Below are 25116 nucleotides of genomic sequence, written 5' to 3'. Positions count from 1 at the left end.
TGAAATGTACTTCATCAGTACATGTCGTCCTCCCTCCTTTTTTCTGAAAAAGGACAGACTTCATAACACCACTAAAATAATTCAGCATATTCAGGAGAGGCAAGAGCTGCAGCTTGAGCTGGGGCTTTTTTGGTGGTTGTGAAGGAATCTTCATCGTATAGGCTATACAGTACATAAAATCAACCCCATCTGATTTCAATGCCACCCTAGAAAATGTATCTAGATCTGCCCCTGGTTTGCTATACAATGTAGCAATGAGCTGATACAACCTTGAGTTCTGGCATTCCAACTTTGCTACCAACCTAAACATTGTTGCAGACCAAAGTGTTCACACTTCTAGTTGAGGTTGTGGCTTCACTCACCAAACAACTACTCACACCAGCTCTCAAGTGGGTGATCTTTGAACACCCGTTTGTTTGCTGTTAAGGTTTAATGTTAGGGGGAATACCTGCTTTCATTGCAAGGGATAAAGCAGTGCTAAATGGAGTCACTGAATTGAATCTCACCACAGTATTGGCGCTGCTTTCGATAAATATATAATGGCTTCCTGTGTGGTACATAGCATCTAAGAAGTACGTCCAGTATTACAGCACGAATTAGCAGTTATCATATCCACTTATAGTTTATGGATGGAGCTTGATAACCAAACCTCCTAGGCTCAGATGCCACCACAATGATACCACCCATAGGTGAGTGAAGTCCTGTTGTGAAGTCTTAAGGTAACGTTTTTGATCCTGACATCTTGAGCTTTTGGAAGGCTGTGAAACCACAAGCTCATTGACTAACAACTTGATTGGCTAGTTGTTAGACTGGACAATCCTACTTTTTCACACCTGTGATGACCATAATTTGCTAATGAGAAGCTCAATATGACCTGAAACTGGAGACTAACACATGGAAATCATTACAAGGGTATTTACTGAGGTAACAGAGAGGGAGCTGAGGGCAGTTTTCCTGCAACTATAAGGGTCCCTGCTGGTCATTAAATAGAATGCAGGTTTAAGGCACTTCTGTATTGGCTTCATCCATCTTTTGTGCTATATATGGCAGTGATGAGTGAAAATCTAAGCCAGAGGCTTCAACATGCAGACTCCACATATCAAAGGACTGTTGTTAGAGTGTGATGGAAACTCACCACCACGGGACCACTGATCGTGGTTCCACGTCCATACCCAGACTGATTAAAGTGTTTCTAAAGGCACAAAGACCTAGATAATGCTAGTCAGATGGTTTTAATATTGTGGTAGGTCTTAAAGCTTTGTCTCTAGAATTCAAATTTGGCTGCAAACAGACATTTCCAAAACGTATATTTTGTTATGAACTTCACTTTGTTTATTTTTTTTATTCCACACTCAAAGGAACCAACAAATAGTCAGTGAGCCACAATTTAAAACACAGACACATTTTATGAATAAAAACCAGACTGGGTTTTTGTTAAAATTGTTACATGGTAGACAAAATTCAGAAAATATGAAATAAATAAAAGTGAAACAAACAATCAGACAAAATGTTTTGTCGGCTTCCAGACGTTTCTCCACAGTCTCAGTTAACAATATTCACATTTGACATCAATACTGTTGATAAATGAACACAAAGTAAGTTAATAGGTGACATTATCAATACGTCTAAATGAGTGTACAAGTGTGCATGTCCACAAACGCATGCAGGTGTTTACAGGTTAACTGGCAAAATGATCAATCAATTAAAAAAAAAAACTTTTTTTTTAGTTTTGTGTTGACCTGCAGGTCACATAAATGCTATATAAACCAAGGTTATGGGGGTGGAAACGTCTGCAATATCATCAGTAGGGTAATATGTGATTAAAGCTAACTCTTGTTTCTACTTTTAAGATCAACTGACGTGACAATAAAGTACACCTTCTTCTTCTTCTTCTTCAAAGATACAAAAACGACAAAGAAACAGAAGTTGTGAGTAGGCGAATACGTCGACTTGTAGACCAACTGTTCCACTTAAAAAAAATCTACACCTACAAACCACAGAGCCATGCCGTCCCTCTGCTTCCCACCACCATGCATCACATTTAGTTTGCACTAACACAGAGGTCAGACAAAATCCAGTACACGACATCTCTAGTACAATGCATGCTCTCATGTTTTCACGAGTAATTTTTTGCAGATTTGTTAACATTGCATGTTATTTGTTGAGTAACTAGCACAGGTGAACGTAAAAACAAACAAACAAACAAACAACCCCCCCCCCAAAAAAAAAAAAAAAAAAAAAACAACCAACAAAAAACAAAAACAGGTCAAAAGTTGTTTCTCTGTATAAAGAAAATATGGTTTGAAGAAAATATTGAGATAAACACACTGCCAAGTTTAGCTCGGTCAGAGGTTCCCAACTTTTTTGGTTGCATATTTCTACTTTTTAAAAACATTTTAGCTTGTCTGAACAGTTTATTTAATTCCTCAAGAAATAAAACAAAGAGTTAACATCAACACGCTAACACTCTCACAGTGGCTAAACAAAATGCTGACATTATTATTGTAGAGCAGGACAATTTAAAAAATAAATTATTGTATAACATTCTGTTTCATGATGATCGGGTGGTTTTGTTTATTTTCAACTAAATTATATTTAAATTCAGGGGGAAAAAATTAATCTAAAGCTTTGCTAGTTACTACATGAAGATAGTGTGGCTAGCTCGATGCTAACAAGAACTTAAAAGCTAATTAGCTTAACACAGAGGTGACAGTTAACAATAAAATTGATATTTCCAAAAGAATCTTCTGATTGTGTGTTTTTTAAATAAAAATGTGTTAAACCCATTACACTGAATAATTAGAATTCTAACTTTGGCTTTAAAATGCTAATATCTACTAAACAAACTTTCAATTGGCAGTTTTATCATTAAAAATGTTTCTTCTTGTTTCATAAATCCCGTGTATCTTTTTCCTTTATAGCAGTAGCTAGCCCAAACTCCCACCCTACCAGTCTGTGATATATTTAGTTCTATTTACAATATTTTTATATTTTAACTTAGCTGAATTAAAAATTTAATGAATTAAAAGATAAAATTTTGTTGCATTAATGGGAAGCTAACGACACTAGCAAAATATCTGCGATGATGCTTTTTTTTTTTTTTCAGGTTTCTGTACTTGAACGTTTGCCAAGTAATCACCTCTTTTGTCATTTTAAATACCAACATTTCCAGTCTATAAACTGACTGATACTCCTAAGCTCTTGGGCTAAAAGCAACATTGAAAGAAAGTTAAAAAAAAAAAAATCAAGTTGGGAACCACCAAACTGCAACCATGGTGAGACCAAACCGGGGTTCACAAGGGTACGTTAAGTGCTTTAAATATTGGTTACACACACTTAAAAGTGGGGCCATTGTAGGTAGCGTCAGCATGCAGGTCAAGGAGAAAAGAAGCTGCCACAATACAATAAGTTTGACATCAAATTAATTGCCAAGTGCATTTTTGGAGTTTTACTAAGATACGAGCAAAAAAAAAAAAAAAAAAAAAAGGGAAACCAGCTTGGACTGGACTTCCTGTCGTCCACACCACCACAACAGAAATGTAAAACCTCCAGGAGTGTGAGAGATTGTGGTTGGATTGAGCTGGAACGCAATGGCACAAAGAAAGCAGCAATTTGTAAAATTTACATATAATAACGCCAAGGGTAGTGTTTCCGTTTGGTTCGCCTCTTACGGAAACACCAACAATAAAAACCAGGATAAAAAGACCACAGTATACATGATACCTCAGATACGTGCCTCCTGGCTTTTTTAAGGTATGAGAGGCACATTATGATAAGAGGGGAGTACAACTGTGCACAACACAGGTCAAAGGCACAACACTGGACAAAAACGAAGGGAATCAACACCCAAGGTGTTTCGAATGGGCCAAGAAAACCACAAGGGAGGAAACAAAAGTGCTTCTGAATGACATGTTTGGGCATTTTTAGCAGTATTTTTAGCAAGTCTAAGGTACCATTTTTCCCCAATGCAATAAATTATTTTTCCCCATGCTTGGTACAACATAATTGCATCAAATAAATTCTTTATACAAAGGATGGATTACCAAAGGGGTCAATGCCAGTAATAGGTGTCTGCGATAATGACAGAGCGCTCCTCAGCTTTGATTAAAATGTGAACAACATGATTCTCAGTTTTCCTTCTGATATGTGCAAATATGGCTCAAACTTTGCATCAAGTTGCTCACATGAACGAGCTGCATTTACCCCAGATGGTGAAATGATTAGTCACTGACAGAATAAAATAAATATAATAATTAATTAACAAATGTGAGTCACTGATGGAGCAGAAATAGAATATCGCTTTTCAGTGTGAGAATTAGGTGCATTTCTTCATCACCTGTTAGTAAAATTGATTTTCTTGCTCATAAGCAAATGAACGAATACTGGCTGAAGAGTTACTGATTATTTGAGTAAAAAGGATTGAAAATAGGCTCAAAGGTGAGAGGTGGGCCATCTGAAGCCAAAATGTAAGAAGTGAGATGTGTGACCAAGAAGAAGAAAAAGGTATTTTGCTATTTTATTGGATTTTTCTTTTTAAAATAAATGTGACTAATTACCCAATTTTGATAAGGCCCATGAACCCATTTTGAACCATCTGGACTCCAGAAATGTTTTAAAATTTTCATTATGTGATAAACTACAAATTAAGAAAGCACCGATCCAGTTCCAAACCAAACTATATTCAATTTACATAAATATGAAAAAGAAAAAGCAGAAAACTGAAAGATCAGTTGTCCTTTCTGCTTGATAAGTGACTTGATATCCAATTGTCAGATTAAAGGGGACCTACTGTGCTACAGTGGTGGGTTCTATCATCAAGCTGAGTTAAAGTTTCATGAAATGAGGTGAGCTTATGTACAAGTAATCCCAGGGAGCCAAAAGTTCAGTTTGTCTTTACGAGAGGCAGCCAATCAGACTAGAGTCCAGGATCCGGGAGCTAAAGGAGCTTGTTTCAGTTCAATGATGAGCTAAGCAGCTGAACCAAGGCCCAAATGTAGGACAAATAAGGATTAGTCTGAAATGTGACTGATGCAGAGCTCAAGAATAAAACTCTAGAGCTAAAATGGCCAAAACAGATCCCCGTTTATTTTCTGTCAACTGACAAATCACCGTTTTCGCTTTAGTACGAGCCACTTCACTTGCACATGTGCACAGATTAAGGCTTGACTTATACTTCTGCATTACAATTTTGCTAAGCTGTTGTTAGCATTCACAGCTAGTGTGGTTTCTTTCTATGCCACTAATAGTTTACTAAAAAAATTTAAAAAAGCAGGCAACTGACACTGAATTATTCAGGCAGGTTACTTGCTCCTAGATTAGCCCTGTAACCCCCATAACCCCATTATATGCATTACCTTTGCAAAAGTAATATACTCTATTATTCACCACCAAGCAGCTGTTACAGTGTGGAAGTATAAATCAAGCTCACATCCTGGCCTGTGTACAGAAGATTTCTATGTTGTTGCAGTGTTTTTGAAAGTGTCAAAAACAGCACAATAACATATCAACATAATGTTAAGCACAAGAACAACACACATTAGCCAAACTACTAAGGCTTCGCTCTCGAGCTCATGAAAACTGAACTCACTTCCCGGCTGGCAGCGTTGTTTACACAGCGTATAAAACTCAGGTATCTCAGGGCTTTAAGCGGTGAGCGGTACAGTTTAGCTTGCGCCACGGTTGCTACAAGTGCTGCAGAGTGTAAGACAACACAGTCATTTTGGTGTGGCAACAAGAGGCAGCTGCAAAGTGAGTGAATATTGGCAAAGAGAATAGCACGAGGCCCGAGAGGAGAGGGGTGCTTCAGGGTTTTGAGGCAGCATACAGTCTGGCCACAGTCCAACCTCCGCCACGCTTTACTTGGACAAATGACAATGACAGTAGTTTTCCTTATCCCTAATTACAATTTTAAGATATGCAATAGTTTAAAGTTGGATATTTAAGAGAAAACTTACCGGTGTTATCTTCTTTTTTCTTTGAGGAACACTACAGAAAACGTGCAGCTGAAAAACTGGTGATATTTCAGGATGAACAGAAAGCAGAGAGGCACTGCATACACAAATTCACACCCGTGTAAGCGGGTGGGAAAACTGATATTTTCTCCATTGTTTAAATAGACTCAACCACCAGAATATGTAAATATATCACAACTATGATACAGAAATCAATAATTACACCATTTGCATTCAATTTTTCATATAATTTCATCATGTAGCCTATATAGATTTATATAGATTCCTCACATGCCTTGACAAATTGTACACTAGTGTAGGTAAGTCCGTTTTTTAGTCATGTATGTTCTTTTCTTACAGATCAAAAGGAGCCACTGGAGACTTCTTGGTTCGCGGAAAAGATGCCGCTCCAGGTTAGCTCATAATGAGTGATCGGTCCGTGCATCATCCGCCTGCGACTGCTCCGTCTCGGGCTCCACCTGCAGAGGAGTCGATGCTCTCTCGGTCAGTAAGTGGAGTGTTTTCATTCCTTTATGTCCTTTGAGAGTCCTGAGGAGGTTTCTGCTAAATCAACAGAGCCAGATGTGTAAGACAAGAGGAAATATCCCGTCTGATAACGATGATGGAGATCCAGAATCGAGGTGGAGATGGAGACGATGATTCCTGGTAGCTCTGTCCGTCCAACTGAGAACAACAAGAGGCTAATATCAGCGTCGTAGCCTGCGCTCCTGTCACACTGTCCAACAAAAAGCTGCAACGAGGAAAAGCCCTGAACCTGTCGTCTCTCTTCCAAAGTGAAGAAGGAGAGACGAGACGACAAGCCAGGGTCACGTTGCAGCACTGAAGGATTGTGGGGGATGCCAACAGCACCCGCTGTGGAAAGGCACACCAGAGGAGAAGGGAAGGGGCGGATGATCATGATGATGACAGTAAAAGGTGGAAGGGGGTTTATGAAAAGTGAAGAAAATGTTCGACAACAACGTGGTTGTTGCTGATAAACTGTTGTTAAGCTCAGGATCTCTTCACATCCGCGAGCCTCGCTCCTGAAGGATCTGCGAAAGGCAGACAGGAAAAAGACCACTTTCAAACATTTAAACAAGACGTTTAAGAAAAAGCAAGAAAAAAAAACAACACTTTGAATTTTGAGGGTTTTTTGCAATAAAAAGGCAGTGTTAGCAAACCCTTTTTCCAGATGAAGTCACAGGATAAAAGTAATTTAGTACACTAATTAAACTGATATAAAAAGCAGTGGTGTTCAGGTTCCTGCACAGACAGCATTCTCAAATCTTTGCTTTTTCCCTTCAGAAACTATGTGTCACATTTGCTGAGACATTTAGGAGAACAAAGAGAAGGTCAGACAGACTGAAATGTTGTAATCCAGTAAATATTTCAGCAGTCAGTGTGCTGTACTCCACTTTTTACAACTTTCCACTCTCTATGCCATCGCTTTATCCAGTACACTATAGTATTTTTACTGATATATTTAACATATTTTTAAAATAATTTAATCCTCTGTTGAGCCAGTTGTAACAAAATTTCATTCCTTGCATACTTTTTCATAATGAATGCAGATGCAGAATCACTGCTTGGGGTTTTCGTCCAGCTAAAATCTGTCCAAAACAAACAATTAGTCAAAGCAATCTGAGTTTCCTTTTAGCATTAGCTTCCCTTTTTCAGCCAGAGCATAGGAAATTATTTAAATTGTTATTCGCTGAGGGAAAAGCCTGGACACCATAATTATGGATGTGAAACTGAGGATGCAGCACGCCAGTATCCTGATACAGATTTGTAAATCTGAATCATACCCTGCTTTATCACCTATTTTTGTCTAAAACAGGAACTAATTTTCAAAAAAAAGCAGCATGTTGGATTTAATAAAATATGAAACTAATGATTAACAGCATTAGATTACTTGGAAAGTTAGTGGATCAAGTGAGAAGTAGAAATCGTTTCCCGAAAGACTTGTATACAACGTAGACTACAGGAGTGGCCCCCTGCTGGTCATTTGCAAGAGTGCATGTTATAAAAAAAAAGTTTATAATGAATACTTGGTCGATAATGCTTTATAGTTGAGAAAACATGCTTTCATTGATAAATAACATCTGGTAAACCAACTCAGTTCCATAAAAAAAGACACAAGAGGAATGAATGAAATCCGAGTCTTTGCACTGATTTCATGGATATGATCGCATACATGAAAATAATCTTGCAGATCTTGTTAACTCACTGTTAAGCAGGTAAGAACTACGAAGATAAGCGATACCAAATGATTTGAACACAACAGCAGCGGGTCAGTAAAGTTCAGAAGGTTCTTGACTTTTGTGGCATCCTGGCTGCCAGCACACAGACTATTTCTAGCTGAGCTCATCCATACGGTTATATTTAGCTCCTGTATCTGTTGTAGCGTAAGCTTCCACATTAAGTATTTAATACAGCACAATAAACTGAGCTACGGTAAAAGTATAACATGAACTTTCCACCAAGTGAAGGTCTCAAACTTCAGAAAATGCATTTTTCATACAGATGCATTTTGACTTTCAGAGAGGCTGCTTGTGAAAAACACCCAAATGAGCAGAAGCCACATGAGATGGTAAGGTCCACTCTACCCAGTCTTATCCAGCATGGACTGGTTTATGGTCCAACAGTCAAATATTTTCATTAGGAAGGTTCCTCACTGAGTCAAGTAAAATGGAAGTATAATTAAATTCTACAAACACTAAGGAAGGTGCTTCAGTGCTACCTTTATTACCCATGTTGTATCTACTGTAGTTCGGGTTAAGCACTTGAATTGAGAGGGGGAGGATTACACAATTCAGTTGACCAAACCGAAAAATATGAGATTTTACACACTGAACCTAAAATAAAGGCAGAAGTTATACTGGCGCATCTCTTCAGCAGGAAGTGAAAATAAACTATTCAAGTTTTATGTCATGAAACATGTCTAGAATGGATGTTTTAAATTAAGTTCCCAGCACATAACTTTAATCTCTTAGACAACACTGTGAGTAGCTTTTGTCTCTGGGTTTAGTCAAGGATGGTTTCAGGCCTGAAGAGAAAACTGTGGATGTAAAGCGCTACAGACCAAGGTGGAGCAGTGTGGACGTTGTATGTAAACAAGATAATAATTATAAAAATATGTTTCTTATTATTTTGCTGTAGCCAGCTTTTAAAAAAATTATTTCTGTTAGTTCTTAGTTCTGTTACCACAGGATGGGCTAAGAATCTTGCCCTGGTATTGAAAATAGCATCGATTATGGATCATTTTCCAGGGTATCGGAATTAAATTTGAAATTCAAGTATGGACCCTAAACCATCAGGTCACCGTGCTGAGACTGACTGATGTTGACCGAGCCCAGGTTGTTGGCATCCTGGATGCTGGCAGCATGCCGGAGAGAAAAGAATCAACAGCACATCCAGACACCTGTGTAGGCTGTATCTCGCAATAAGTGTCTTGCATACAGCTTTACTGCACTGCCGGTCGTTAACATCCATTTAAAAACACAAACGTATTGTGGGATGCATTTAATTCCACTTAATAAGCTGTTTCACTCCCTGTTCTTTAAGATTACAAACTAGATAATGAAGTAATAATTTTCCACCAGTGATCCTCTTTTATATGAAACATTTCATGGGGTGACGTATCCACGATGCGCTCATTTTTTGCCCATCTTTGGGGCACTGTGGTTTTAACACAGCAGACTCACATCAACAACATCTGGCCACATTATTAAGGAGTCTAGCGTCAGAGCAGTTAGCTTCTCTCTGAGCTCATTAAAACCTCTTCAGATCTTTTAGTGACCTTGTGACATTTTCTATCGAGTCATGGGAAACTTATGGGCAAAAGGAAGTAGGATTTAGTGTTTTGGACGATTCAAGTGCAGCTTTGGTTCCTACACATGGATCCTGTAGCTTCTGTGGCTTATAAACTGGGTTTTAATACACAAACACGGTCCTTCGCTGCAGTTTGCAGGAGATGTTCAGACAGCCTGAACAACGGTATGAAATGTCGACTTACCTTGGCCTTCTCGGTGGGCTCAATGACGATGCCATTAGTGGAGTTGTTGAGTTCCCGGGAAACTACACACAGAAATTCAGCCTGGTCCTCATTGCCATAGTTATATGAGGAGCCGATGCTTATAAGCTGAGGGCGGAGATGGGCAAAGAAACAAAAGATCCGGAGTTAAAAGAGAGCCTACTTTTCCAAGACGTTTCACACTCTGCACCTTTTCAGTCAATAACTTGTGTTTTTTCCATTTAATTTAGTTCTACTATGCTATTTACTTTTGGTTGTTGTCGTTTTAGAGAAACTGTTGAAAATGTCAGAAAAACAACAACAACATAAAAAAAAAAAACAACCCCTAATCAAACAAAGAAATATTCATTATATAAAAAAACAAAACAAAAAAACAACTGAATGATTTTAAGTTTTCCTATTTTGAATACTCAGCCTGAAAAAAGGGATTAGATACAATTAATAAATGACATTTTATTTGCCAATATAGACTTACAGCGATATTTCAGCACATATATCACTGCATTTCTGTAGTCTGTTCATGACCTCTTTCTTTGCCCTACAGCAAGGATGGCCACCCTGCAACTCAGCTCCTGTGACTCACTCTCGCTTTGACAAAAGACTTGATGGATATCATTTTGGAATTTTAACTTTTTATTTATTTAACTTACCCTGGCTACGGTTTCCAAAGATGTTAAAATCACTGGGGAAACTCAAAAACAAAACAAATCAGCAGTCTGTGGACAAGCAGGTGTGCCTTTACAGCCAAAGCCGCTGGCTTATGCTTTGTTTATGGTGACCACATTGGCTTTGTTGAGCACCAACTGTGACATGCCGGTGCTTGAGGGTGGTTGAAGATTAAACATTTGCCCCTAGCAACTGGAGGATGCCAAGGGTTTGCCAATCGGTCTCTAGACGAGTGTGACTGAGGCCTTCAGGTTATTTTTCACAAACATGGATAGAGCTCAAAGTTTCCTGCAGAGCTTCATAGCAACTGCTTCACAGTAGGCCTAAAAGTGCTACTAGTTCTGTCATGTTTGTTGGTAATTTAAAAAAGGCAAATGAGTTGTGTTATTTTAGCTCTTTAAATTTAATAAATGCAACAAATGTGGTATTTTCTATTAAAGTTAAAAGTACCAAATAGTCATAATCAGACCTTTGCGGAGTAGTCACATGTGGCAATGACTAGAATTATTTACAGCTATTACTAATGTCAGGGGTTTAATTCATACTTACTTTCATTATAAGGCTCAAAGATCTTTTTTTTTTTTTTTTTTGTCTTTTGAAGATCAAAAAATTGATACAGGTTCATATTGATAATACATGATTACTAATATAGAGGAAACTACAAGGTGACAGAGTCTGAATGCATACAGATTCAGGTCAAGACCAAATGAAGTACTTTTAGTATCCATTCCTGCTCATGATTAAAACATTTTGTGCCCCAGTCTTTCCTGTGTGGAAATAAATACCTGACAATGTGCTGGCATACATCTCAGGGCAAGCGGAGCTTAAAACTGCAGCGTCGAATCAACTAAAGCGTGAACTAAAAGATGACATATATTTTAAAAGCTGCATTTTCTGCACCTGCTCAAACTTCCAACCGTCCGACATAGTTGAGACCATCTGCGTGAGTTCCTCCTCTTGGCACTGTAGTACTCGATACACATGCTTCACAGGGCCCTGAGGGACACAGCAAAGGCACGCAGAGCATTACTGAAAAAGCATCAACAATCTGCAGGCAGGCACACATTTTGTTTGAACACTTTACAAGTTACCTGGGTTATATTTGCACTGGAAGAAAGTCAGCCACTAAGACTTATTTTGGTTTCGTTTTGTTTACCTGAGATGTCCGGTTCTCGTTGTCCCGTATCCTCTCTTTCACCAGCCTCACCAGGGAAGCAATGTTGTAGAACTCGGCTTCCTCCAGAACGCCTGAAACACAAATCGAATGAATGTGTTATTTGGTGTCTGAGATGCTGCTCACTGACAGCTCTGCATTATGCTTTTGCTTTTTACCTTCTTCTGCCAGATTCTTATCCATAATCAGTTTTCCATGCCGAAGGTAATTCAGGATAGGGCCAAAGTACGTGGGGTCTCTGTCGATTAGATATGCTCCTGTCTCGTCCTGCAAGAATTAACAGGTTCCAAGGAGCAAGTTCCATGTTAACAGAGGAGCAAGTTCCATGTTTTGTTTTGTTTATTTCTATTAAATTTCCATATTTTTTTTCTTTAACGTTGAAGTTCGTTAATGTAAAATTTGCCATTTTTCGTGTAATTTTTTCTCGCAAATGTGGGACTAATTTAGAAAATTTAAATTTTTAAAACTGAAGCGTATCGTCCTTGTGCTTTTACCTGCAGTAGTCTATAAACATTTTGTACAGGGCAGATGGGTACTACTGTGGAAATTGATTTTTCACTTTTTAATTTGTGCTTTTACAGTTTAGTGTTCACGGTTTTTGTGTTCTTGCGTCCCTTTGCTGTGTGAACCTGTGTTGTATGTATTTGTGTTTTTCTGGCGTCCCACTCACCTTGTCAGAGTCCAGGTCCGGGTCTTCCTGACACAGGCGGAACAGGAAAGATTTGGGGTCCCTGCACAGCGTCTGTTTGGTGGTAATGAAGTAGGTACCACCGACGTTAAGCCGGACCCAGCGGGAGCCCGGCTTGTCCACTGGCTCGGACGGGGAGCTGGGATTGCTCTTCACCGGGAACCCAAACACCGACCTTCCGCCGCCGCCGCTACAGCCTGACACCCCACCCGGGCTGAGCTGGCTGCTCCGCGGCGGAACAATGAGGGTGGGCGACGCCAGGCGCACCGAGCCCCGGATGTCGCGGTGCTCGGGCTGCTCTATGGTGCCAGCACCGGTAGGTTCCACAACATGCAGCTCAGCCATGTTTCCTCTCCGTCTGAAGAACCAGTCGCACAGCCGCACGGTGAGCTAACGACACACTGCGGGGAAACAGCCTCCCTGAACCGCCTGGTAAACACACCGAGGATATTTTTCTCCTTCTGACGGGCTGCCTGCTCTCATCGGGGCGTTGCTGCTCGTAGTCGACCGCCTCCACCTCCAGGCCAAGAGATTAGGACACAAAAACGACTATGAGAGGCTGCACAACAGGAGCAGCATCGCGTTTAACCGTTTCTCCAAAAGCTAAATTGGTCATTCTCATCTATTCAAATGTTAACCAGAGAAAAGGCATTTCTTCCGGGTTGTAACGTGATTACTGTTTACTTCCGCCGTGTCACAGCTTTTCAAAATAAAAGCGAATTCAGCATGCAGAATTATCAAATCAAAAATCAAATCAAATCACTTTTATTGTCACATCACATGTGCAGGCACACTGGCACAGCACATGCGAGTGAAATTCTTGTGTGCGAGCCCCACAAGCAACAGAGATGTGCAAACACAACAACACAAACGAGCAAAATACAAGAATGGCCAACCTGAAACTAATAAATATATGTACAATATATAATAGTGTATGCATTTCTGGATGTGTATACTAAATATTTTCCTACGTGTGTGTGTGTGTGTGTGTGTGTGTGTGTGTGTGTATACACATTTTTACAAATTAAATAGTAAAAAAAAAAAAAAAATAATAATAATAATAATAATAATAATAATAATAATAAAATATACAGAGTTGAATATGTGCAAAACAAGTGGCATTTATATACAGTATGGAGTGCATAATGTTAAAGTTCCAGTAGTGAAGCTGAGGTGTCTATGACGTGTTCAGCAGTCTGATGGCCTGGTGGAAGAAGCTGTCTCTCATCTGCTGGTACAGGACCGGATGCTGCAGAACCTCCTTCCTGATGGAAGCAGTCTGAACAGTTTATGGCTGGGGTGACTGGAGTCCTTGATGATCCTCCCCGCTTTCCTCAGGCAGCGCTTCCTGTAGATGTCTTGGAGGGAGGGAAGCTCACCTCCAATTATCCGTTCAGAGCACCGCACTACTCTCTGGAGAGCTTTGCAGTTGTAGGCGGTGCTGTTGCCATACCAGGTGGTGATGCATCCAGTGAGGATGCTCTCAATGGCACAGTGATAGAAGGTCCTGAGGATGCGGGGGCTCATGCCGAATCTTTTCAGTCTCCTGAGAAAGAAGAGGCGCTGCTGCGCCTTCTTCACTGTTTTGTTTGTGTGTACTGACCACGTAAGATCCTCAGCCAGATGTACTCCAAGGAACCGGAAGCTGCTCACTCTCTCCACAGCAGCGCCGTTGATGGTGATGGGGGTGTGTACTTCTCTGCACCTCCGGAAGTCCACTATCAACTCCTTTGTCTTTGCGACGTTGAGGGTGAGATGGTTGTCTTGACACCAGTGGGTCAGGGCGCTGACCTCCTCCCTGTAAGCCGTCTCATCACCGTTGGTGATAAGACCCACCACTGTAGTGTCGTCCGCAAATTATTTATTATTATAGAATTATTAGGCAAATTATTTATTTTCCTTGAACGGGCATAAACAACAGAATATCGCTTTAAATTCTGTTATGTAAAGGAAGGAGACCTTAGCCGTAATTATATACAAACCAATCATATGTGCAAGAATGGGGCTTTTATGAACATTTTTTGCTGCTTTAAAAAGGAGCAATATTAAATATGAAATCTAAGGTTAAACTCGGAAACTATATTTAAATAGTTATGAAACAATCACAAAGTACAAATGAAAGCCCTAAAGAGTTAAATTTTTAACTTGAACCTCTCATTTACTCTCTTAATTGCTATGGAAGCACTAAAGGTGTACTTGGTAAGGTGGAAATAATTAGGATGGGGTGGACAAAAACAATGTGGGAAACTGGAAACAAATACAAATCTTAACATGACATGACTATATACACATACGTGTTATATGTACTATTTTCATTTTATGAACGTTTTTTCTGTAATGATAAGTGGAGTATTTCTGATTCATAGAAGACCAAGGTTTCTTTGTGTAAACACGATGTCAAATTAAACTTGGAGCGCAACTAGAGTCCAAGTCTGTCAAACAAATGAGAGAAAAGGAACTGAAATGGAAAAACCACATGAACCACACAGGATTTGTAATGACCTTTAAGCAACCATTCAGGACTTTTTTTTCTTTCTTTTTTTTTTTTTACAGTAAAACAAAGACATGGCTTGTTTTTTTTTTCTGCTGGGAGTGCTTTTACTGCTCACTCAGCAAACTAGCTTTCATGGGAAAAAAAGGAATTGAGATTATGAGATATGGATGAAGTCCATGGGAGTGAGGGAGAAAGAGGTTCTCATAGTGTTGATGATGGTATTAACTTCGGCTAATCTTGAATGGTATGGGACAAGGGGTGAAATGACTCCTCAACACACTGTTACTACCAGCAAGGCACATATCACAAAAACTCATTTCACATGTAGCTAAAGGCATTTCCTGAAGGTCAAGGAGTGATGCGTCCTCGTCGGGGATTCGAACCCCGATGTCCCGCGTGACAAACGGGGAGAGTCATCACTATACATTTATATAACAGCGCCACAAGACCATAGTGGACAAAAATATATTGCATCCGTAGTGGTTTAGGACTCCCATAGAGAATGAATATGAAACAGTTGAGGGCCGTTTAGTAAATCTAGTGTTAAGTAAACAATTCAAGCGAATATGTCCTAAAGTGTACGTGATGCAGTAAGAAAAAGAACAGCGTCACGTCCATTAGTAGCAGTCCTCGTTAGTATAGTGGTGAGTATCCCCGCCTGTCACGCGGGAGACCGGGGTTCGATTCCCCGACGGGGAGGCATTGCATTTTCGTTCTTGGAAATGTTAAAAGTTAGACTGCACATGATGGGAACGCCCCATATACAGAAAGGCACCATCAAATAAAATGTATTATTATTATTATAAGACATCCTAGATCTGAATGAATGAAATATTCTTATTAAATACTATGTTCTTTATACAGTTGAATGTACTGACAACAAAATCACACAAATCACATTTCCTTTTCACTCTTGGAAATGGTAAAAATTACACTGCACACCATAGGTCGTCAACTATTTTGATGTTTCAGGGGTTCCTTTAAGACGCTAAGGAGTAAAACAATATTAACACTCATGACAGTTACTGATCTTTTCTAAACTCTAAACTTTAATATTCTGGCGCTGTTGAGAGTTTATCTATTATACGTCAATTATGTTTGTTTTGGAGGGTTTGTTTTTACGTTGAGGCGTCTACTCATTGTAGTCTCTTTGCCCGCTGTTATTTACACGTTAAATTCGATACACAGAAACACGCGTGCACAACTTGAAACGTATAGTGGACATTATTGTGGCCACTATTTTATTATTATTATTACCATTATTATTTCTGTCTGGAAATGGACCAGTTTGAAATGATGAATTACAGATGAGTGTAAACGGTTTTATAATGCCCTCAATGACTCTTTTAACCACTTATCATATCAATATCATTACAATCCAACGATTTCTGATTTTGAGGTTTTTTGTTTGTTTTATTTGCTTTTTCGTTGATGGTAGAGAACTCTACGTTGAGGTATCTAGTCATTCTAGTCTCTTTGCCCGCTGTTTACACGTTTGATACACATAAACAGCCGTGCACAACTTAAGGTATCGAAACGGGGAAACAGCGACACTATCCCATAGTGGACATCATTGTGGCCAGGATCGGTACTGCAACATGAAATTCGCTGAGCACCTTCCTCGTTAGTATAGTGGTGAGTATCCCCGCCTGTCACGCGGGAGACCGGGGTTCGATTCCCCGACGGGGAGACATTTCCTTTTCACTCTTGGAAATGGTAAAAATTACACTGCACACCATAGGTCGTCAACTATTTTGATGTTTCAGGGGTTCCTTTAAGACGCTAAGGAGTAAAACAATATTAACACTCATGACAGTTACTGATCTTTTCTAAACTCTAAACTTTAATATTCTGGCGCTGTTGAGAGTTTATCTATTATACGTCAATTATGTTTGTTTTGGAGGGTTTGTTTTTACGTTGAGGCGTCTACTCATTGTAGTCTCTTTGCCCGCTGTTATTTACACGTTAAATTCGATACACAGAAACACGCGTGCACAACTTAAAACGTATAGTGGACATTATTGTGGCCACTATTTTATTATTATTATTACCATTATAATTTCTGTCTGGAAATAGACCAGTTTGAAATGATAAATTACAGATGTGTGTAAACGGTTTTATAATGCCCTCAATGACTCTTTTAACCACTATCATATCAATATCATTACAATCCGACGATTTCTGATTTTGGGGTTTTTTGTTTGTTCTTTTTGCTTTTTTCGTTGATGGTAGAGAACTCTACGTTGAGGTATCTAGTCATTCTAGTCTCTCTGCCCGCTGTTTACACGTTTGATACACATAAACAGCCGTGCACAACTTAAGGTATCAAAACGGGGAAATAGCGACACTATCCCATAGTGGATATTATTGTGGCCAGGATCGATACTGCAACATGAAGAATATTCTGCACCTTCCTCGTTAGTATAGTGGTGAGTATCCCCGCCTGTCACGCGGGAGACCGGGGTTCGATTCCCCGACGGGGAGGCATTTCCTTTTCGTTCTTGGAAATGTTAAAAGTTAGACTGCACATGATGAGAAAGTCCCATATACACTGCTCAAAAAATAAAGGGAACACAAAAATAAGACATCTGAATGAAGGGGAGGCATTGCGTTTTCCTTCTTAGAGATGTTAGTCAGACTGGACACCACTGGAAAGGTTCTCAACTATTTTAATGTTTCAGGGTTTCCTTTAACAGACTAAGTAATAAAATAATATTAACACTCATGACAGTTAGTGATCTTTTCTAAACTGTAGCCTCAAAACTCCTCCTGGACAACGCTTGGAGTGCTCAGGTAGGATAGAAAATTGCTAAGTGCTAAAGAGTCAAAGTAACAGAGCATAAAACACAGAAAAACATGAAGGAGATTTTCCTGGCCTGGTCGTTTTATAGCAGATAACCTTAAAAATATTCTGCAGTAGAACAAAAACTGAAGAAAACCACGAATCAACATATAAACATTATGCTGCTGAAGTGAAGCAGAGCAAAGTTACAGAGGTTTGATTAGAGACACAGCTAAGCATTCTGCAATTTCGCATAATTTTAAAAAGTTTAAATTTCCTCAGTACTGAACAGCAGAACTGAGACTTTCTTGTGGGAAGTCAGTTAAATTAAAAACAAAAACACAGCGGCGGACAGCGCTGTACATAACGGTAGACTTGTGCGTAATAAGCAAGCGAATAATGCAGAAAACAGAGATTTTTAAATGGGGTACACTGAAGTACACTGAGAAAGGAAGAGAGCTGTGCATGAAGCGTCATTTTACCATGGTGGAAGCAAAACAGCAAAGAAGGAATACATGACGATGTCTATGTGAAGCGAAATATGAAGCGTAGTTTGGATCTTCTTTTGCTGCTGGTTCAGTCAAATTTGGTTGGAGAGAGACAAAGCCTACAGCTGCAGAATCTAGCACAAAAAAGATAAACACAAAGCGCGGACCGCCAAAGCAACAGAATCTGTGAGCTGTCGGCTTTCAGCCATGACGGCGTTTGGGTGAGGAATCACTGATTCCGATGCGTAGGCGGTCTGCACTTTGTGTTTGTGTCTTTGTGCAGAATCCATGTACCTGCTCTCATTTCCGTTTTCAGCTGTTTGGTGGTTGTTGAAATGAGTGTAAACGGTTTTATAATGCCCTCAATGACTCTTTTAACCACTTATCATATCAATATCATTACACTCCAACGATTTCTGATTTTGAGGTTTTTTGTTTGTTTTATTTGCTTTTTCGTTGATGGTAGAGAACTCTATGTTGAGGTATCTAGTCATTCTAGTCTCTTTGCCCGCTGTTTACACGTTTGATACACATAAACAGCCGTGCACAACTTAAGGTATCGAAACGGGGAAACAGCGACACTATCCCATAGTGGACATTATTGTGGCCAGGGTCGGTACTGCAACATGAAAGTTGCTGAGCACCTTCCTCGTTAGTATAGTGGTGAGTATCCCCGCCTGTCACGCGGGAGACCGGGGTTCGATTCCCCGACGGGGAGGCATTTCTTTTTCGTTACACTTCACACCATGGGAAAGTCCCATGTACACTCAAAAAATAAAGGGAACACAAAAATAAGACATCCTACATCTGAATGAATGAATGAAATGATCTTACTAAATACTATGTTATTTACATAGTTGAATGTGCTGACAACAAAGTCACACAAAAATTATCAATGAAAATCAAATTTAGCAACCCATGGAGGTCTGGATTAGGAGTAACACTGAAAATTAAAGTGGAAAAACACACTAAAGGCCGGTCCAACTTTGATGTAATGTCCTTAAAACAAGTCAAAATGAGGCTCAGTGGTGTGTGTGTGGCCTACACGTGCTTGTATAGAATTATGTTTCTTTTGGAGGGTTTTTTGCTTCTTTCGTTGATGGCAGAGAACTCTACATCGAGGCTTCAATTTAATACACATAAATAGGTCTGCACAACCTAACGTATCAAAACGGGGAAACAGCGACACTATCCCATAGTGGACATTATTGTGACCAGGATCGGTACTGCAACATATAGATCATTGAACACCTTCCTCGTTAGTGGTGAGTATCCCCCCCTTCACGCAAGAGACCGGGGTTCGATTCCCCGACGGGGAGGCATTACGTTTTTCATTGTTCTGTTTGTTAACGTTTTCGATCATGTAAACAATACACAGGTACATTTAGGAAATTCATCATTTTCCCTTTCTTTATAGTTCAAGAAGGTCATATCTTTATAACTCTTTGTGAACTGCTTTATGTTTGGACATAGCTTCAATTCCATATTCAAACTGTTCCACAGTTTCGCTCCATGCACAGAAACACAAAAGCTTTTTCTGGTAGTTCGTACCTTCACTTTTTTGAAGTTACAAAAACCCCTTAAATTATAACTTACTTCTTTCCAAAAAACATACTCTGAATATTACCTGGCAGTTGGTATTTGTTGCTTTGAATAGAATTTGTTTATTTTTTGCTTTGAATAGAATTTGTGCAGTTTGGAATTTCACTGGATCAGCAAATTTCACCATTTCAGATTGCAAGAATAGTGAGTTTATATGATCCTTATAACCTGCATTGTGGAAGATTTGAACTGCTTTTTTTTTTTGAAGAGTAAAAAGTGAATGTAATGCAGTTTTATAGTTATTGCCCCAGACCTCTGCACAATAGCTTAAGTATGGTGAATCCAGTGAACAGTAGAGAATATGAAGTGATGTCCCGTCTTATACCCGTTTTGCCTTGTTTAGGATTGCAATGCTTCTTGATACTTTGGAATGAATATATCTTACGTGAGCTCTCCAGTTAAGTTTTTCATCTATTATTACCCCCAGAAATTTATTTTCACTGACTCTTTCAATATCAACACCATTTATTTATTTAAACTACTATTTCCAAATAACATAATTTTAGTTTTATTCAAATTTAATGATAGTTTGTTTTTATCAAGCCAGAACTTCACTTTACTTATTTCATTAGTCATATCATCCAATAAATGTTGCAGATCATCACCAGAGCAGAAGATGTTTGTATCGTCAGCAAAGAGTACCATTTTTAATACTTTGGACACTTTACAAATGTCATTAATGTATAAGTTGAAGAATTTTGGGCCCAAAACTGACCATTGTGGTATACCACAAGCAATGTCCATACTAGAGATGGACCGATCCGATATTACATATCGGTATCGGTCCGATACTGACCTAAATTACTGGATCGGATATCGGAGAAAAATAAAAAATGTAATCCGATCCATTAAATATCACGAAAGCAGCTCACATAACTTGCGACACGCCATAACTCACCTCAGAACGTTAGCACGTCGGAGCAGTATGCATCACGTGATAGAGCGGCTGTGGCATGCGGGACTGGTCTGGATAGCATTTGGAGCTTCGCTACCAACCCAGCATTTCATCTCCGACAAAGTTATCCCCGAGAGAAGTAAAGCAAGTGTGTAAGTCCATCTCTGAATGTTTGTAAAGCATTCCTGCGTTAAGCTTAACAAGCGACTGCCTCTTCTTGCTGCTACTTCAATCATGAAACTGCTTAATGATCAGCTGATCGGCTTTTCTGTCGCGAGTCCATCTCTCTTGTTTGTTTTTGGCCCACTTTGCACCAGAAAGAGGAAACCAGCAGCTGAACAACAGCAGCACGTTTAAGCTTGATAAGCTGTTGTTAGAATTTATTTAATATTACTTTCTACACCAGGATCTTTTTCTACGTAGCTGACGCTGGTAACTGTGCAGGGGCGGATCTAGCAAAGTTTAGCCAGGGGGGCCGATAGGGCATTAACAGGGAAAAGGGGGCACAAAGACATACTTTTCTTTCTTATTCTCATTTAAAATGTCTAGCATTTAATAAATAATTATCTGACACCCAAAGTTTTAATTTGATGTAAAATGAATAGAAGTCAATTACTGTATATAGTGACTATTAAGTCTAATATATATACCCTAGTAAGCTATAGTACTTTTTCCTTTGGGAAGGTATCATTTGTGCAGTCTGCAATTTTGTTGAAGAAAGAAGTTGAATCTATTTAATATTTCTTGAAAAATAATTGATTTCTGTGCATTTTTTTTCACACTGCATCAAATTAAGGTTGATTACGTCGATTAAGCATCATGAGGTGGAGCGTGAGGGGTGGTTCCCTATTTTTTTATTTTTTTATTTTTGTTGTTGCTGGGAGTTGGAACCCTATTAGTTAGGTTGCTTAATATTTACGCTAAGTACTCTTTAAAATACCAGAATAGGGAGGATGGTGTAGGTTTAAGTTTATTAGATTGATCAGTATTGCTGAAATATGAAAAAAAAAATTGTAACATACAGGTATAACAGAATAGCTTTAGTGTAGGTGTTGTTTTAAACTTGAGTATGAACTTATACAAAATGCAGCAATCGTGGATATTATTGTGGCCAGGATCGATACTGCAACATAAAGGGTGTCAGGCACCTTCCTCGTTAGTATAGTGGTGAGTATCCCCGCCTGTCACGCGGGAGACCGGGGTTCGATTCCCCGACGGGGAGGCATTACATTTTCATTCTTGGAAAATGTTAAAAGTTAGACTGCACATGATGGGAAAGCCTCATAAACACGGCTCAAAAAACATAAACGGAACATATAAACAAGAACAGATCTTCATCTGCCACTCATCTTGTTGTTCTTTCTGCTTGCCTTATCACTATGGACCACAGAGCTTTCAGTTGCTCTGCTGCTCGGCTCTGGAGCTCACTTCCTTTAGCCTTAAGAAATATAGATTCCCTTCCCTTATTTAAGTCAAAACCTACTTGTTTAAACTGACTTACTCGCTTTAATACAGATTTAACTGTCAAATCGTGTTTTTTTGTTTTTGTTTTGTTTTTGTTTTTTTGTTGTTTGTGGTTGTATTTTCCTGTTTTTTGTATTTTAATTTATTAGAATCTATTTTAATCTACTGTTTTATTGATGTCGTTTTCTCTTTGTAAGGTGACCTTGGGTTTTAGAAAGGCACCCTCAAATAAAATTTATTATTATTATTATTATTATTATTATTATAAGACATCCTAGATCTGAATTAATGAAATATTCTTTTTTTTTCCTTTAATGAAATATTCTTATTAAATACTATGTTCTTTATATAGTTGAATGTGCTGACAACAAAATCACACTAAAAATTGCAATGGAAATCAAATTTAGCAACCCATGGAGGTCTTGATTAGGAGTCACACTCAAAATTAAAGTGGAAAAACACACTACAGGCTGATCCAACTTTGATGTAATGTCCTTAAAACAAGTCAAAATGAGGCTCAGTGATGTGTGTGTGTAGCTTCCACGTGCCTGTATGACCTCCCTACAACACCTGGGCATGCTCCTGATGAGGTGGCGGATGATCTCCTGAAGAGATCTCCTCCCAGACCTGGATTAAAGCATCCGCCAACTCCACCACAGTCTGTGGTCCAACGTGGCGTTGGTGGATGGAGTGAAACATGATGTCCCAGATGTGCTACCTTCATGTTTTTAGGTTTTTTTTTCACAGACTCAAAACTTTTCCAAGAACAGAGCTTTGAGTTTTCAAGTAGAATAGAAAAGTGCTATATAAGAACTAGTCCATTACCATTTACCTTACCCTTTACCATAAACTGTTTCCCATTCATTCTCTATGGGAGTGCTATATTTTTGTCCACTTTAGTCTTCTGGCGCTGTTGTGATTAATAAATGATACGTTAAATATGTTTGGTTTGGAGGGGGTGAGGGGGGTTGCCTCTTTCGTTGATGGCAAAGAACTCTACGTTGAGGCGTCAATTTAATACACACAAATAGGTCTGCACAACCTAACGTATCAAAACGGGGAAACAGCGACAACATCCCATAGTGGACATTATTGTGGCCAGGATCGGTACTGCAACATAAAAGTCGTTGGGCATCTTCCTCGTTAGTATAGTGGTGAGTATCCCCGCCTGTCACGCGGGAGACCGGGGTTCGATTCCCCGACGGGGAGGCATTACATTTTCATTTTCACAAATGTTAGTCAGATTGGACACCATTGAGCAGGTCCTCAACTACCTTGAAAAAGTAGACAATGTTTGTATCCATCTTTCTGTTCAGTATCAATAGTCCTAAACCATTTATGCTGCACTGACCCCTTTCCAAGGTTGGCTCTAGGATTTGGTGGTCCTAAACAAGATTTTATATGTAGCCCCAAAACTCTTCACGCACAGCACTTTGAGTGCTCAGGTAGAATAGAAAAGTGCTATATAAGAACCAGTCCATTTACCATTTAGATCCACCAAATCACGCACACTGCTTTTAACTAGATGAAGACAAACACATACACACAAACTAGAAACAGCAAAGACCCCAGTACCTACCTCTGAAGATACAGTTATGTCGGAGAAAGCTAAAGAAGCCTGTGGTGCCTCAGTATAGTCCTCAGCTATGTTCGGGGAGGGAGTAGATGACTCTGAAGTTTTGGATGATGTCAGCAGTCATGTCAGCTGTGGTAGATGTGCTTGTTGTATCAGAAGAAGGTCCAAAATACTCCAGTAATGACCCTGAGAATTTTATACATTAGATTATTATTTTATACATAGGGTGGATGAAATTAAATAGGTACATTATATGAATTAGGTCTATACTTTAACCACAAAACAAATGCATTTTAATATGCAAATGAGCCATGAATATTAGTATGTTCAAATAGGATCTAAAATTAAATATAGTTAGAAAGTTAATGTTTACCTGGAAGAATTTGTGACAATTTGAGCATTTCATAGGTTTATATGAAATGTAAGTAACAAACAAAAGCTAGCTATTATAAATTATAAATGATGCTGCACTTCTACTTAAGTTGGCAAGAAAATAGCAAGTAAAGCTTGTTCTAATAAAAAACACATTATGAATGAATAATAAACATATAATAAATGCATGACGTTCTAGCCACTGCTTGCAGTTGAAAATTACTGTGGCTATATTTAATTTCATTTGTTCAAAATTAATAGCTTACTCTAAGTTGTAAAACAACACAAACAACAAACGAACAAACATATACACGCACAGACACACATACAAAATAGCTAAGTAAGTAAGTAGCTTACAACTAAAACTAGCCATACAATCAAACAGATTATTTGGTTATTAATTTTGTTTACAATTCCTCTTGGGTAGGCTAGCAAGCTGACAAAAACGAGCATGTTCTCAGAAACAAATGATTCAGACTCTTCAATGATTACGTCAGCAGACCGGGTTCATATTAACTGTGGCAGTTAAATATGTTCAAACATAACTTTGACGTAGGAAACAAAACTGTCAAATTCATTCAGGTAGACTCAAAAATAAATCCATACATACCTTTTTTGTCTATCTCGAAAAAAAAAGAAAGAAAAAATATATATATACATATATATATATATGTGTGTGTGTGTGTTTTCGTCCTTGAGGCCCACTCCTAATTTTTTTAGTAGCCATCTATGAAACTTTGGGCTAATCTGTATCGAGATGTAGAGTTATGATGGCGCTGTTCTGATCTTGCTCAATTACGTAGACGCTAGAGCTAACCGGAAGTTAGTCGGGAGATACTTGGGATTTAAAATCTCCCCATGTAAACTACACAGATATTTAACAGGTGCTGATAGGCTTATTTAGCGTTGTGTGAACTCATCTGACAAGGGC

At 38.9% G+C, this 25116-nt stretch overlaps 1 protein-coding gene and 6 non-coding genes across 7 annotated transcripts; 6 read left to right on the top strand and 1 right to left on the bottom strand.

Moving 5' to 3' along the window:
• Positions 1–1309: 1309 nt before the first annotated feature.
• Positions 1310–13253, bottom strand: kctd2 (potassium channel tetramerization domain containing 2). Its single transcript, XM_026178008.2, has 6 exons — positions 12495–13253; positions 11983–12091; positions 11807–11898; positions 11551–11646; positions 9967–10092; positions 1310–7003 (listed from the first exon to the last, which is right to left on the bottom strand). The coding sequence occupies exons 1-6, from the start codon at positions 12855–12857 to the stop codon at positions 6974–6976; spliced, it is 816 nt and encodes a 271-aa protein (XP_026033793.1). The 5' UTR covers positions 12858–13253; the 3' UTR covers positions 1310–6973.
• A 2380-nt stretch (positions 13254–15633) lies between these two features.
• trnad-guc (transfer RNA aspartic acid (anticodon GUC)) lies at positions 15634–15705 on the top strand. Its single transcript has one exon. It is a non-coding gene; the product is annotated as a tRNA-Asp (tRNA).
• A 919-nt stretch (positions 15706–16624) lies between these two features.
• trnad-guc (transfer RNA aspartic acid (anticodon GUC)) lies at positions 16625–16696 on the top strand. Its single transcript has one exon. It is a non-coding gene; the product is annotated as a tRNA-Asp (tRNA).
• A 722-nt stretch (positions 16697–17418) lies between these two features.
• trnad-guc (transfer RNA aspartic acid (anticodon GUC)) lies at positions 17419–17490 on the top strand. Its single transcript has one exon. It is a non-coding gene; the product is annotated as a tRNA-Asp (tRNA).
• A 1432-nt stretch (positions 17491–18922) lies between these two features.
• trnad-guc (transfer RNA aspartic acid (anticodon GUC)) lies at positions 18923–18994 on the top strand. Its single transcript has one exon. It is a non-coding gene; the product is annotated as a tRNA-Asp (tRNA).
• A 2929-nt stretch (positions 18995–21923) lies between these two features.
• Positions 21924–21995, top strand: trnad-guc (transfer RNA aspartic acid (anticodon GUC)). The gene has a single exon. It is a non-coding gene; the product is annotated as a tRNA-Asp (tRNA).
• Positions 21996–23374: 1379 nt separating this feature from the next.
• trnad-guc (transfer RNA aspartic acid (anticodon GUC)) lies at positions 23375–23446 on the top strand. Its single transcript has one exon. It is a non-coding gene; the product is annotated as a tRNA-Asp (tRNA).
• The last annotated feature ends 1670 nt before the right edge of the window (positions 23447–25116 follow it).

Source organism: Astatotilapia calliptera, chromosome 8 (assembly GCF_964374335.1).
Source record: "Astatotilapia calliptera chromosome 8, fAstCal68.1, whole genome shotgun sequence".
NCBI lineage: Eukaryota > Metazoa > Chordata > Actinopteri > Cichliformes > Cichlidae > Astatotilapia > Astatotilapia calliptera.
The sequence above is the reverse complement of the archived record's forward strand: the minus strand, read 5'-3'. Positions and strand labels throughout refer to the sequence as shown.